We start from the raw sequence: 15332 nt of genomic DNA on the forward strand, positions 1-15332 counted from the left end.
AGTTTCATGAACTGTTTAAAACCAGTCCATTCAAAATTATATCAGATGCTTCTTAAATTCTGGTATGATAAAAGTTCTAATGTAGACAGAACCTGCAGACAAACACTCATAATATTAATTTGGGAACAAAATCATTACTTACATTGGCACTGTCTATTAAGAGTCTTATCTTAGTTTTTCACACTTAGTTTTTCAAATGAAAAACTCTTATCTACCTTTAGCAAGTCAAAACAAATACCCAAAAGCTGAGAAGTAAAAATGCATGTAACAAAACCAAAAATTTAGCAATGAAGTGAATGTTTTTAAAAATTCAGTATTCTTTAGGATTCTTCAACATGTTAATCAACACATCAAATGAAGAATACAAAACCTTCAATAATTCGGGGGATACCAAAAAATTTTTTTGAGTTATAAATGTGCTTTTATTTTTAAATTCACAAACTTTTTAAGTAACACTAGTAGTTAACGACAACTTAATAGTTATTGTGTGATGCTGAACTAATTACTTAACCCTCCTGAGCTTCCTCATTTGAAAAATGGAGTAATACCTATTTACTATGCTGATGAATATCAACAAAGGCATATGTAAAATGCCTAGCATACAACTGAAAATAAACCCATGTAAAAACCCTTCATACACACACACACACACACACACATGTACACAGAGTCAAGTATTTTCAGTGGGGGAGGTAAGGGGAGACAAAGTACAAGAATTCTCTGAACATGTATGCAAAACTCTGTGCATATATGCTTTAGTGCCCTTTACTTGGGAAAAAGTTCACAGTTTTTCATCAGCTTCTCAAAGATTCCATGACCCCAAAAAAGTTTAAAAGACTACTTTTATAGTAGCCTTTGGCTTTATTTTCCCTGTTCCCAGATTTATAAAGTTCATAAAATTTGATTGGATACACTAGACACAAGTAATTTAAATTATTCAACAGCAACAACAGCAAATAAAAGTTCAATTTAAAGTGTGGTCATGGTAAAATATTCTCCTTTTATTTCTCTTAAAAAAATTCACTTGACTCAAATTATTAAAGCAATTAAAAGCAACTACTCAAAGTCAAAATCAAAATTTGAAAACCTAAACAAAAACCAACAGCAATACCAAAAAAAGAAATCAGGAAACCTTAAACAGTCAAAATGTAAAACCCTATTATTAATACTTATATAATAAAGTGACATTTATTCCTCCTTTAGAATTAACTTTTCGAACTACTTAATTCCCTTATTCCAACTCAAAGTTAACATAACCTTCACTTCAAACAGTTTTTTTCTATATTTTAAATTTGCATAATAAGGAGACTGTATGGTATCACAAAAGTGACCCTTAACTAGGAATCAGGGAAATCAGGCTTATGGTCCTGCTCTGTCACCAGCAGACTCTATAAAGACAGCTGTGAAGAGTCAGTTGTTCAGCATTCTATGGCACTATGTATGATTCTATATAAAACATGCAATCCCAAAGTAGAATACTAAGATACCTGCTATCCTAAGACTATACTTTATTATTAAAGAGAAATGTACAAAAGGAAGTTTACCTACCTACCTGACAAAAGATATGATTCTAGGTCTCATGAGAAAATCTATCCACAACAATAAACCGTTGAATTACAGAAAGTTTTATCCCCATTGCCAGCACGTTCAAGGCAGATATACTCAGAGCAGGACTTCTAGTTAGGACTATTGAAAACTTCAGCTTCACATTAATAAGAACACCATATACCTCCCCAGAATTGTTTCTTTCCTTAAGGTGAAAAGCATTTAGAAGAAAGATCTCCAAAGTGCAGACAGACAAACATACACAAAATAGAGGAAACAGCAGTTTAGCATATCTTAAGAGTTAAGCCCTTACTTTGTACTTTATTTTAAAAAATACTTGTTATGGAAAAGGTAGCTTATTGTAACCAATTTTATTTCCAAACTGACTTTTCCAAAATAAGTATTCTTCAATGGAGCATAAAATAAGGCTTCATATACCAAGATACCCCTACATACCTCTTCCAAAAAACAACAAAACAATACAACCAAATACAACTCTTTGAATGTATTCCTGTAAGAGTCAGCAATACATACAAAGGGAAATTAGCAGGACAAGAGGTTTTCTGAGAGGTGTGATGACTAACATTTCAGGACTGGAACATGACAGCTATTAAAAGAAACATGAAAGGTATTCCCAGTTCCTCACAGGCCAATGTCTTTACTGCAAGAATTACTACAAACAGCATTCAGGGCTGAATTCACACAGTCCAGTCTTCTAGGCCTAAACCCTTTTTGTAATTTTACCCAGGTGACACATTATGTGAATCAAAGAAACCAGTCAGTAGCTCATTTACTGAAGGCCAGATACGGGACACAATGAGACTCTGCACTAAAACTAATAAAAAGAAGGGACAAAAGAAACCCAAGATCAGGGTTCTTGTTGAAATAATGCCCCAGAATCCAGCAAATAGCATTACTGGTACAGAAAAGATCAGAATGAGATAACATGTACCAAACATTTCCTCCATGTTTAAAAAAATGTTCACAGAGCATCTGATTCACACCTTTATATATGACTTCAGGATCAACCAAGGCTTTTCAAATGCTTTACCTTATGAATGAGACTTCCAAGCAGAGATTTATTGAGACTATCTAGCAAGGATCACCAGGAGGCCTCACCACTGCCAATATATAAAATTTAATAACAGCATGTCCTAACAAGTTAAAGTGCAAAGATTTCAGTCTCCCAACTCAAATATTCTGTGGCATATTTCATATGCCATAATTACAAGGAACAGAAGATTTCCTATTTGTGCAAGTAGAATTTATACAGATTATTTCTTAAGAAGTTAGCCCTAGTTCTTTTTGCTATCCTCAAAACACAACTAATCTATTGGAAGGAGTATAAATAAATACAAACTTTTAGATGGCAGTCTGGCACGTCTATCAGAAATTAAAATATGCATGTACCTTTTGATCCAGCAAGTATATGTTGAAGAATCTATCCCATGAAATTTAATGCAAATATAAAAATGCTCATTCACTGCAACATTTTTTGTAAAGGTGAAAAATCACATATACTAACTAACACATGGGAGAGCCCACAGAAGAAATGAGGTGGACCCATATGTATTGACATACAAAGAATTTCAAGACACTTTGCTCAGTGAAAAAGCAAGTTACAGAAGAGCAGGTATAATAAAAATATACTTTTGTCAAGAAACTTGTGTATGTGTGTGTGTGTAACTGCAGAGAAAACAGTCTTAAAGATTAATAGCAAACAGAGTCTACCCTTTAGGGAACAGAGTGTGGGATGGGTAAGTACAAAGAGAAGTATAGTTTTAAACAGGGACTTTTACTTTCTACTCCACACACACCTGTATTAAACATGTGCACCATACATATAAAACATTCACTCTTTATAGAAAGTAAGACAGATGCAATGTCAAATTTTAGCTGAACTCTAGAATCACTAACAGAGGATGCTGAAACAGTCAAAGAAGTAAAGGCTCTTGGGCATCAGAAACACCCTTTACAGACTTAACCTTCCAGGAAACAATGGAAAAAGTGGGCAGCACTGACCAGTACTTATAAATGAATATGTCATGTTTTCATAAAAGAACAAGCATCATTCAGAGAACTAAAGACTTTGTGTCTTAGAACTTTAAGAAAGATAATGAAATCAGAAATATTATTAAAAAGCTATAATCATTCTAAATGTCTCTTAAAAATATAGTTATAACAACAAATTCTGTTACTTTGGTACTGTTGACTAAAAAATACAGTCCCAACCTCAAAGCAGAGTTATTTTATTTGGTGGGAATATTTAGGACTTGGAGTACAGGAGGCAGCGTCTCAGTAGCCCTGAGAGACTGCTCCTAGGAGGCAGGAGGGAGACAGTCAGGCTACCTATAAGTTTGCCACAAAGTGGGCAGGCAGTCTGAACATCAAAGATTATTGGTAAGTAAGAAAAATCAGATATCAAGTTAAGGAATTTAGCATTCTTCTATGCAGGGAAGGTGCAAGCATCTGGGATTATTGAAGTCATGCCTTTCATATGCATCTCGGCTAACTGGGGTCAGCATACAGCATATTTACAGAGATCTTTTCCTCTCTTGAATTCCCTTGGGGCCTTCTGGCTCACACAGGAGGGCTGTAATTGCTGATAGCTGTGACATCCTTAAGTTCCTTTTGCAGGGAGTGGGGACGCTTGTCAGCATGGCTCAGGAATTCAGGGCTGCTGCTTGCCAGCATTGCTTAGAAATTCACAGTGGAGAGCCAGAATCTCAGAGAGCTGTGGCACTTTGTTTACTGATATGGCAGGAAACACTCCATTTCACAATACAAAGTATCTGTGCACAGGTATGCTCTTTTGCATTAGAAAACTGGCACGTGTAGAGAACCACATGGTACGAGCTGTCGCCCTTACCTGTACATTCTCTTCTGTCACCTGAATCTCTGCTGTGTAAACGTAGTCGATCAGCATCCTCAGGGTCCAGCCGTCCACCTCCTTGATGCGGACTCTCTTTGCTCGGCTCTCACTCATCTCACCTAAAATATAAGGAGCAATGTTGACACTGCACCAGACACCCAGCAGGAAGACCAAGGCCAGGCAGATGGCCAGCCATGCACTGTATTCAGCAGGCAAAACGGTCAGCCCCTTCAGCAAGCCTACAATATTCCCTTACCTCCCGTAAAAGCTTACCTGAACAAACCATACAAAGTACCTCTGTTACCCACTTATACCTGAAAATTACATCACGGTGATGAACATGCCACATGTCCAACTGCATGAACTCTTAACACCTGTGGCATTATAGATTCACAGTCTGATGCTGTCCATGCCGTTTTTTGGTCCATGCTGTGGATAAAGAATGTCATCTGCCATATCAGTCAACAAAGGATGTTGCAGCCATCAGTCACTGCAGGCCACCCCAGACTGTACACCACGAGGGAATTCAGAATGGGGGGAAAAAAAAAAACAGGCAAACTAATATATAATAAAGGAATGATTTAAATGAGCCCAGATTCGTGTATCTTCCCATACACATAAAAGCACTAAATTGACTTGTCAGGTTTTTCATCTTTAGATGTTCCGACTACCTGCTTTTTTTATTTTTTATTTTTGCAAAAACTCCTCCATACCCTGGCTCCTCTTATTTCTTCAGATCATTCCCTCAGAAAGAGCTGAGAGGCTACCCCCTGGGCTCCAAAAGTCCTCCAAAAGTCCAATGAATAAAACATAATGCACACTTCTAATGTGTGCATTTTTTTAGTTGACAATGCTTTAAAGCAGTTTCTTTCCCTTTTGAATTTCAACTCATGACTAGAACATAGTGTTACCCCATGAGGCTAACCGCCAGGTTCATAGCACTCATTTACAAGCACTCCAGGGCCTGCCCCTGCCCTCAGGAAGGACACACCTCTCAGGCAGGAAATAATCAGAACACAAATTACACAAAATGCCAAGGAAATGCAAGACAAAAGAGGGATTTTAAAGAGGTGAGTCAACCAAAGCAACTGTCAAAGGGCTTTCTAGCCCAAAATCCATTCCTGCTTGTCATATGTAGCAACTTAATACTCAGGTAATTTCCATACCACCATTTATAACCACTATGCTAAAGCCTTTGACTGTGTGGATCACAACTGTGGAAAATTCTTAAAGATATGGGAATACCAGACTACCTTACCTGCCTCCTTACTTGACCTCCTGTATGCAGGTCAAGAAAATATAGTTAGAACCAGACAAGGAACAACAGACTGGTTCAAAATTGGGAAAGGAGGCGGCGGTCCTAAGATGGTGGAGGAATAGGACAGGGAGACCACTTTCTCCCCCACAAATTCATCGAAAGAACATTTGAACGCCGAGCAAATTCCACAGAACAACTTCTGATTGCTGGCAGAGGACATTAGGCACCCAGAAAGGCAGCCCATTGTCTTCAAAAGGAGGTAGGACAAAATACAAAAGATAAAAAGAGAGACAAAAGAGGTAGGGACAAATGTTCATCGCAGCACTGTTTATAATAGCCAGGACATGGAAGCAACCTAGATGCCCATCAGCAGATGAATGGATAAGGAAGCTGTGGTACATATACACCATGGAATTTTACTCAGCCGTCAAAAAGAATTCATTTGAACCAGTCCTAATGAGATGGATGAAACTGGAGCCCCTTATACAGAGTGAAGTAAGCCAGAAAGATAAAGAACATTACAGCATACTAACACATATATATGGAATTTAGAAAGATGGTAACGATAACCCTATATGCAAAACAGAAAAAGAGACACAGAAATACAGAACAGACTTTTGAACTCTGTGAGAGAAGGTGAGGGTGGGATGTTTCAAAAGAACAGCATGTATACTATCTATGGTGAAACAGATCACCAGCCCAGGTGGGATGCATGAGACAAGTGCTCCGGCCTGGTGCACTGGGAAGACCCAGAGGAATCGGGTGGAGAGGGAGATGGGAGGGGGGATCGGGATGGGGAATAAGTGTAAATCTATGGCTGATTCATATCAATGTATGACAAGACCCACTGAAATGTTGTGAAGTAATTAGCCTCCAACTAATAAAAAAATTAAAAGAAAAAAAAAAAAAAAAAAGAGGTAGGGACAGAGATCCGTCCTGGGAAGGGAGTCTTAAAAAAGAGAGAAGTTTCCAAACACCAGGAAACACACTCTGGCGGGTCTGTGGCAAGTCTTGGAATCTCAGAGGGCAAAATAACCAGAAGGAAAAATAAATAAATAATTAAAACCCACAGATTACCTGCCTAACAGCAACTCCCAGTGGAGCAGCAGCCCAGACGCTCACATCCCCCACTAGCAAGGTGCGGGGGGGGGGGGGGGGGACGGGACAGGGAGGAGCGGGCTGCATTGCTTAGGGTAAGGACCAGGCCTGAATGCCCTGAGGGCAATCTGAGGGCTCTAGCTTGAGATAGCAACCCAGACTGTGGGATAGCTATCCTGCGATCACATGAAAAGCCCTAACCTAAGACACCGCCAGGCCCACTCACAGAACAAAGGACTGAGCAGAGTTTGCCAGCAGCAGACCAGCCCATCCCCCGCCCGAGACAGGCAGGGGAGGACAGCAAGAGCCGGAAGGGGGCAATCGGCCCCAGAGAGGCACCCGATACCAAACTGCAAGCAGACTTCTCTGCTAACCAACACTTCTTGGGATTCTGGACAATCGACATCCACCAGAGGGTTGCAGCCAGAGACCAGCTCCCCAGAATAGACACACAGCACACCTAAGAAGGCGCGCCCATTGTACACCCAGAAAACCTAGCGGCTGGAACGGGGGAGGGGGTAAGCCGCAGCCTCCAACTGGGGGCAAATACGCATGACAAGCACCTGGTCACCTGAGCTGCTTGGGCCTGGGCCGGGCGCAAAACGCAGGCCCAACCAAGTCTGCGCCTTTGTGGAGTACCCGAGACCCTGAACCTGAGCAGCTTAGACCTGGGAAGTGCATGTAAACCAGGGCCTGCATCAGACAGTTCCCGGCAGAGCAACCTAGAGTCTGAGCAGTGTAGACGGGGAGAGCACACATGCCATGAGCGGGGGCAACCCCCGTGTGAGCACTCGCCAGTGACAGTTGTTCCCAGTGTTCCTCCCTCTCCAAAGCACGACTGACCAAGCGAGCCTAAAACAAAAAAATAGTGACCACCACCGCACCCCTTGTGACAGGGCGGAAATTAGACACAGAAGAGACCAGCAGACAGAAGCTAAAATAAACAGAGGGAACCGCTTTGGAAGTGACAGGTGCAACAGATTAAAACCCTGGAATTAGCACCAACTACATAGGAAGGGGCCTATAGACCTTGAGAAGTACAAGCCGGACCAAGGAACTATCTGAAGATGAACTGACCCCACACTGTCTGCAACAGCTCCAGAGAAAGTCTCAGATATATTTTTACTACTATAATTTTTTAAATTAAAAAAAAAAATTTAAAAAAACTTTTTAAATTTTTTACTTTTAGTTTTTTTTATTTTTTAAGTCCCCATTACTCCTTTAATTTTCACTTTTATAACCTACTATTACCTTGCAAAAAAAAAGGCCCTATTTTTAAAACAAACTTCATATATACATATTTTATAATTTCTGTGACTTTATTTTTTTTGCTTTTTGCTTGTTTTTGTTTGTTTTTTTGTTTGTTGATTTGATTTTCTTTCTTTCTTTTTTTTTTTTAAATATTGTATTTTTGGGAATTTAACCTCTACTCAAGATTTTTAATCTTTGCTTTTTGGTATTTGTTATCAACTTTGTACCTTTAAGAACCCAACCTTCAGTACCCATTTTCACTCAGGAGCAGGATCACTAGCCTGATTGCTCTCTACCCCTTTTGACTCTCCTTTTTCTTCACCAGGTCGCCTCTATCTACCCCCACCCCCTTTTCCTCTCTGCCCAACTCGGTGAATCTCTTTGTGTGTTCCAGGCTGTGGAGAACACTTAGGGAACTGATTACTGGCTGGACCTGTCTCTCCCCTTCTGATTCCCCCTTTTATCCTCCCGGCCACCTCTGTCTCCTTCCTCCATCTTCTCCTCTCTGTGTAACCCCGTGAACATCTCTGAGGGGTCCAGACTGTGGCGAGCACATAGGGAAGCGATTACTGGCTAGCTTGCTCTCTCCCTTTTGATACCCCCTCTGTTCCTCCTGGTCACCTCTAACTCCCTCTTCCTTCTTCTCTTCTATGTAACTCTGTGTACCTCTCCGGGTGTCCCTCACTGCGGAGAAACTTTTCATCTTTAACCAAGATGTTGTATCATCGGTGCCGTATAGATGGAGAAGTCTTGAGGTTACTGTAAGAATAAGACTGAAAACCAGAGGCAGGAGGCTTTAGTCCAAATCCTGAGAACACCAGAGAACTTCTGACTCCAGGGAACATTAAACGATAGGAGCTCATCAAACGCCTCCATATCTATACTGAAATCAAGCACCACCCAAGAGCCAACAAGTTCCAGAGCAAGACATACCATGCAAATTCTCCAGCAACACAGGAACATAACCCTGAGCCTCAATATACAGGCTGACCAAAGTCACACCAAACCCACTGACATCTCAAAACTTATTACTGGACACTTCATTGCACTCCAGAGAGAAGAAATCCAGCTCCACCCACCAGAACACCGATACAAGCTTCCCTAAGCAGAAAACTTTGACAAGCCACCCGTCCAACCCCACCCACAGTGAGGAACCTCCACAATAAAGAGGAACCACAGACTGCCAGACCACAGAAAGGCCACCCCAAACATGGCAATATAAACAAGATGAAAAGGCAGAGAAATACCCAGCAGGTAAAGGAAAAGGATAAATGCCAAAAAAAAAAAAAAAAAAAACAAAAGAGGAAGAGATAGGGAATCTACCAGATAAAGAATTCAAAATAATGATAGTGAAAATTATCCAAAATCTTGAAAGCAAATTGGAGTTACAGATGAAGAGCCTGGAGACAAGGATCAAGAAGATGCAAGAAAGGTTTAACAAAGACCTAAAAGAAATAAAAAACACTCAATATATAATGAATAATGCAATAAATGAGATCAAAAACACTCTGCAGGGAACCAACAGTAGAATAATGGAGGCAGAAGATAGGATAAGTGAGGTAGAAGATAGACTGGTAGAAATAAATAACACAGAGAGGAAAAAGAAAAAAAGAATTAAAAGAAATGAGGACAACCTCAGAGAATTCTGGGACAATGTAAAACACCCCAACATTCGAATCATAGGAGTCCCAGAAGAGGACAAAAACAAAGACCATGAGAAAATACTTGAGGAGATACTAGTTGAAAACTTCCCCCAAATGGGGAAGGAAATAATGACCCAAGTTCAAGAAACTCAGAGAGTCCCAAACAGGATAAACCCAAGGTGAAACACCCCAAGACACATATTAATCAAATTAACAAAGATCAAACACAAACAACAAATATTAAAAGCAGCAAGGGAAAAACAACAAATAACACACAAGGGGATTCCCATAAGGATAACAGCTGATCTTTCAATAGGAACTCTTCAACCCAGAAGGGAATGGCAGGATATACTTAAAGTGATGAAAGAAAATAACGTACAACCCAGATTACTGTACCCAGCAAGGATCTCATTCAAATACAAAGAAGAAATCAAAAGCTTTACAGACAAGCAAAAGCTGAGAGAATTCAGCACCACCAAACCAGCTCTTCAACAAATGCTAAAGGATCTTCTCTAGACAGGAAACACAGAAAGGATGTATAAACTTGAACCCAAAACAATAAACAAAATGGCAACAGGATCATACTTATCAATAATTACCTTAAATGTAAATGGGTTGAATGCCCCAACCAAAAGACAGACTGGCTGAATGGATACAAAAACAAGACCCCTATATATGTTGTCTACGAGACACCCACCTCAAAACAAGTGACACATACAGACTGAAAGTGAAGGGCTGAAAAAAGATATTTCATGCAAAAAGAGACCAAAAGAAAGCAGGAGTAGCAATACTCATAACAGATAAAATAGACTTTAAAACAAAGACTGTGAAAAGAGATAAAGATGGACACTACCTAATGATCAAATGATCAATCCAAGAAGAAGATATAACAATCATAAATATATATGCACCTAACATAGGAACACCACAATATGTAAGACAAATGCTAATAAGTATGAAAGGGGAAATTAACAATAACACAATAATAGTAGGAGATTTTAATACTCCACTCACACATATGGACAGATCAACTAAACAAAAAATTAACAAGGAAACACAAACTTTAAATGATACAATAGACCAGTTAGACCTAATTGATATATATGGGACATTGCACCCCAAAACAATGAATTTCACCTTTTTCTCAAGCACACATGGAACCTTCTCCAAGATAGATCACATACCATAAATCTAGCCATAAATCTAGCCTTGGTAAATTCAAAAAAATTGAAATCATTCCAAGCATCTTTTCTGACCACAATGCAGTACGATTAGATGTCAATTATAGGGGGAAAACTATTAAAAATCCCAACATATGAATGCTGAACAACATGCTGCTGAACAACCAACAAATCACAGAAGAAATCAAAATATGCATAAAAACGAATGAAAATGAAAACACAACAACCCAAAACCTATGAGACACTGTAAAAGCAGTGCTAAGGGGAAGGTTCATAGCAATACAGGCATACCTCAAGAAACGAGAAAAAAGCCAAATAAATAACCTAACCCTACACCTAAAGCAACTTGAAAAGGAAGAAATTATGAACCCCAGGGTTAGTAGAACGAAAGAAATCTTAAAAATTAGAGCAGAAATAAATGTAAAAAAAGCAAAAGAGACCATAGCAAAAATTAACAAAACCAAAAGCTGGTTCTTTGAGAAGATAAATAAAATTGACAAACCATTAGCCAGACTCATCAAGAAAAAAAGAGAGAAAAATCAAACCAACAAAATTAGAAATGAAAATGGAGACATGACAACAGACAACACTGAAATACAAAGGATCATAAGAGACTATTATCAGCATCTATATGCAAATAAAATGGACAACTTGGAAGAAATGAGCAAATTCTTAGAAAAGTACAACTTTCCAAAATTGAACCAGGAAGAAACAGAAAATCTCAACAGACCCATCACAAACACAGAAATTCAAACTATAATCAGAAATCTTCCAACAAACAAAAGCCCAGGACCAGATGGCTTCACAGCTCAATTCTACCAAAAATTTAGAGAAGAACTAACACCTATCCTACTCAAACTCTACCAGAAAATTGCAGAGGAAGGTAAACTTCCAAACTCATTCTATGAGGCCACCATCACCTTAATACCAAAGCCTGACAAAGATGCCACAATAAAAGAAAACTATAGGCCAATATCACTGATGAACATAGATGCAAAAATCCTTAACAAAATTCTAGCAAACAGAATCCAACAACATATTAAAAAGATCATACATCATGACCAAGTGGGCTTTATCCCAGGGATGCAAGGATTCTTCAATATTCAAATCAATCAATGTAATACACCACATTAACAAATTGAAAGATAAAAACCATATGATTACCTCAATAGATGCACAAAAAGCCTTTGATAAAATTCAACATCCATTTATGATTAAAAACCCTCCAGAAAGCAAGAATAGAAGGAACATACCTCAATATAATAAAAGCTATATATGACAAACCCTCAACAAACATTGTCCCCAATGGTGAAAAATTGAAAGCATTTCCCCTAAAGTCAGGAACAAGACAAGGGTGCCCACTCTCACCACTACTATTCAATATAGTTTTGGAAGTTTTGGCCACAGCAATCAGAGCAGAAAAAGAAATAAAAGGAATCCAGATAGGAAAAGAAGTAAAACTCTCACTGTTTGCAGATGACATGATCCTCTACATAGAAAACCCTAAAGACTCCACCAGAAAATTACTAGAGCTAATCAACGAATATAGTAAAGTTGCAGGATATAAAATTAACACACAGAAATCACTTGCATTCCTATACACTAACAATGAGAAAACAGAAAGAGAAGTTAAGGAAACAATACCATTCACCATTGCAATGAAAAGAATAAAATACTTAGGAATAAATCTACCTAAAGAAACAAAAGACCTATATATAGAAAACTATAAAACACTGATGAAAGAAATCAAAGAGGATACAAATAGATGGACAAATATACCGTGCTCATGGATTGGAAGAATCAATATAGTGAAAATGAGTATTCTACCCAAAGCAATCTATAGATTCAATGCAATCCCTATCAACCTATCAATGGTATTTTTCAGAGAACTAGAACAAATAATTTCACAATTTGTATGGAAATACAAAAAACCTCGAACAGCCAAAGCAATCCTGAGAAAGAAGAATGGAACTGGAGGAATCAACCTGCCTGACTTCAGTCTCTACTACAAAGCCACAGTCATCAAGACAGTGTGGTACTGACACATAGACAGAAATATAGATCAATGGAACGAAATAGAAAGCCCAGAGATAAATCCACGCATATGATTCAGTACATGTGAATCAGTTCTGATGAGGTGGATGAAACTGGAGCCTATTATACAGAGTGAAGTAAGCCAGAAAGAAAAACACCAATTCAGTATACTAACACACATATATGGAATTTAGAAAGATGGTAACGATAACCCTGTATGCAAGACAGCAAGAGAGACACTGGAAGTTAATTCACTGGATGCTGAAGCTGAAGTTCCAATACACTAGCCACCTGATGCAAGTGAAGTGAAGTGAAGTCGCTCAGTCGTGTCTGACTCTTTGCAACCCCATGGACTGCAGTCCACCAGGCTCTCTGTCCATGGGATCTTCCAGGCAAGAGTACTGGAGTGGGTTGTCATTTCCTTCTCCAGGGGATCTTCCCGACCCAGGGATTGAACCCGGGTCTCCCGCATTGCAGGCAGACGCTTTTACCGTCCGAGCCACCAGGGAAGCCCACCTGATGCAAACAGCCAACTTATTAGAAAAGACCCTGATGCTGGGAAAGATTGAAGGCAGGAGAAGGGGACAACAGAGGATGAGATGGTTGGATGGCATCACCGACTCGATGGACATGAGTTTAAGCAAGCTCTGGGAGATGGTGAAGGACAGGGAAGCCTGGCATGCTGCAGTCCATGGTGTCATAGAGAGTTGGACACGACTGGGGCTGAACAACAACAATTTATTATGAAAACCAGATGTCTTCTACATCACTCCATTAAATACTTAGTACAAGACCCCCTTCCTACTACCCACTGAACTAGTTAAGCATTCAGGGATCATAAATAAGATCCTCTTTTATGGAGAGAAATGGAGAAGCAGAAAAGAGAAAGGATTGCTTCTAAACCCAGGGGACTCATGAAGAGTTAGAAGCAGGCCTGGACACACATGCATGGACATATAATGGCCCAAGAATAGGAAGACATAAGCAACGGTGAAAGAAAACTCAGTTAAAAATGAGACAGTCTAAAAATAATGTTGAGCACTAGGGGACACCTTGCCAAAAAGGTTTAGTTCTACATTCATCAAGTTTTGATACCGTGCAGGGTCCTGTGGGGCTCCTGGTCACAAGGCCTTTTTTGTCCCATTTCTTTCATTATAGAAACAGCCTTTATTCAGCCTCCATGACTTTCCCTGAGTTCCAATGGGCAGATGCAAGCAGTTGTTAATTATGGAAGGGAGGTGAAACAGTCAAAAGCAGCCTTGGGGCAAGGTCCTGTTTCCACATCAAAGGATACACACAACAATATTTTTGAACTATTTTGCAGATATTGAAATTCCCTCCAGATGGGAGAAGTAGATGATTAATGATGGTATGCTGCCCACAAGCATGTAGATCCCAGACCAGTTGAACCTGAAGTTTGATGATGCTGACTCCTACTTATCTCACCACCAACCCATCAGAATGTCCACAGACTGATACATCACATGAGAGATAACCAATATACTCAAAACTATCCAACCTAAGCAGTGAAAACCATTTGGATCAGCTTCATTACATTAATTTTTTGATGTCTGATAATGCCCTCTTTGAACAATTATTACAGAACTTCTCTTTTTCCCAAGAAGGGACACATGGTTTTGCTGGCATGAGGCCACCATGTCATCCTTTGCTGGCAAAGCAATAAAGCAATTCTTCTCTACTTTACCCAAACTCTGTCTCTGACATTTGATTTGACACTGCTGTACAGAGAAGCCAAGCTTTCAGCATCAAAGATAAAAGAAGTATGAAAACAATGCCATCATCCCTTTCCTGTTAGAGAAACAACACAATGGTTTCCAGATTTCTTGAAAATTTGTTTTTGATGTCTGGGTCCCACATAATTAAGTGGAAATAAAACCTTCTTGGCAATATTTCCACCTGCAATTCTCTACTGAAATGTTAACAAAAACATTCCAATTTTAAAAGAAAATGTGATGAGTGACAAAAAGTGGATACTGTACAATAATGTGGAATGGAAGAGATCATAGGGCAAGAGAAATGAACCACTACTAACCACACCAAAGGCCAATGTTCATCCAAAGAAGGTGATGCTGCATATATGGTACAATAGGAAAAGAATCCTCTATTATGAGCTCCTTGGAGAAAACCAAATGATTAATTCCAACAAGTAATGTTCCCAACTAGATGAAGTGAAAGCAACACTTGAAGAAAAGCATTTGGAATTAGTCAACAGAAAATGCATAATCTTCCATCAGGATAATAATACATAAGCGTGTGTTTCTTTGATGATCAGGCAAAACCTGTTACAGCTTGGCTGAGAATTTCTGATTCATCGGCCATATTCACCAGATATTGCACCTTCAGATGTCCATTTATTTTAGTCTTTACAAAATTTTCTTAATTAGAGAAATTTCAATTCCCTGGAAGATGGTAAAAGGCACCTGGAACAG

General features: G+C 39.2%; 1 protein-coding gene across 4 annotated transcripts in view; it reads right to left on the minus strand.

The window, feature by feature from the left end:
- The window catches only part of KLHL2 (kelch like family member 2), a 154854-nt gene that overhangs the window by 96277 nt on the left and 43245 nt on the right, over positions 1 to 15332 (minus strand). For 3 of the 4 annotated variants that reach the window (XM_043902693.1, XM_043902692.1, XM_043902695.1), the window contains one exon: positions 4415 to 4536. The exons of the other annotated variant lie outside the window; for it this stretch is intronic. In XM_043902693.1, coding sequence (XP_043758628.1) covers positions 4415 to 4536 — 122 coding nt within the window. The remainder of the gene's footprint in view (positions 1 to 4414; positions 4537 to 15332) is intronic. 4 annotated transcript variants of the gene reach the window in all.

Source organism: Cervus elaphus, chromosome 5 (genome assembly GCF_910594005.1).
Source record: "Cervus elaphus chromosome 5, mCerEla1.1, whole genome shotgun sequence".
Lineage (NCBI taxonomy): Eukaryota > Metazoa > Chordata > Mammalia > Artiodactyla > Cervidae > Cervus > Cervus elaphus.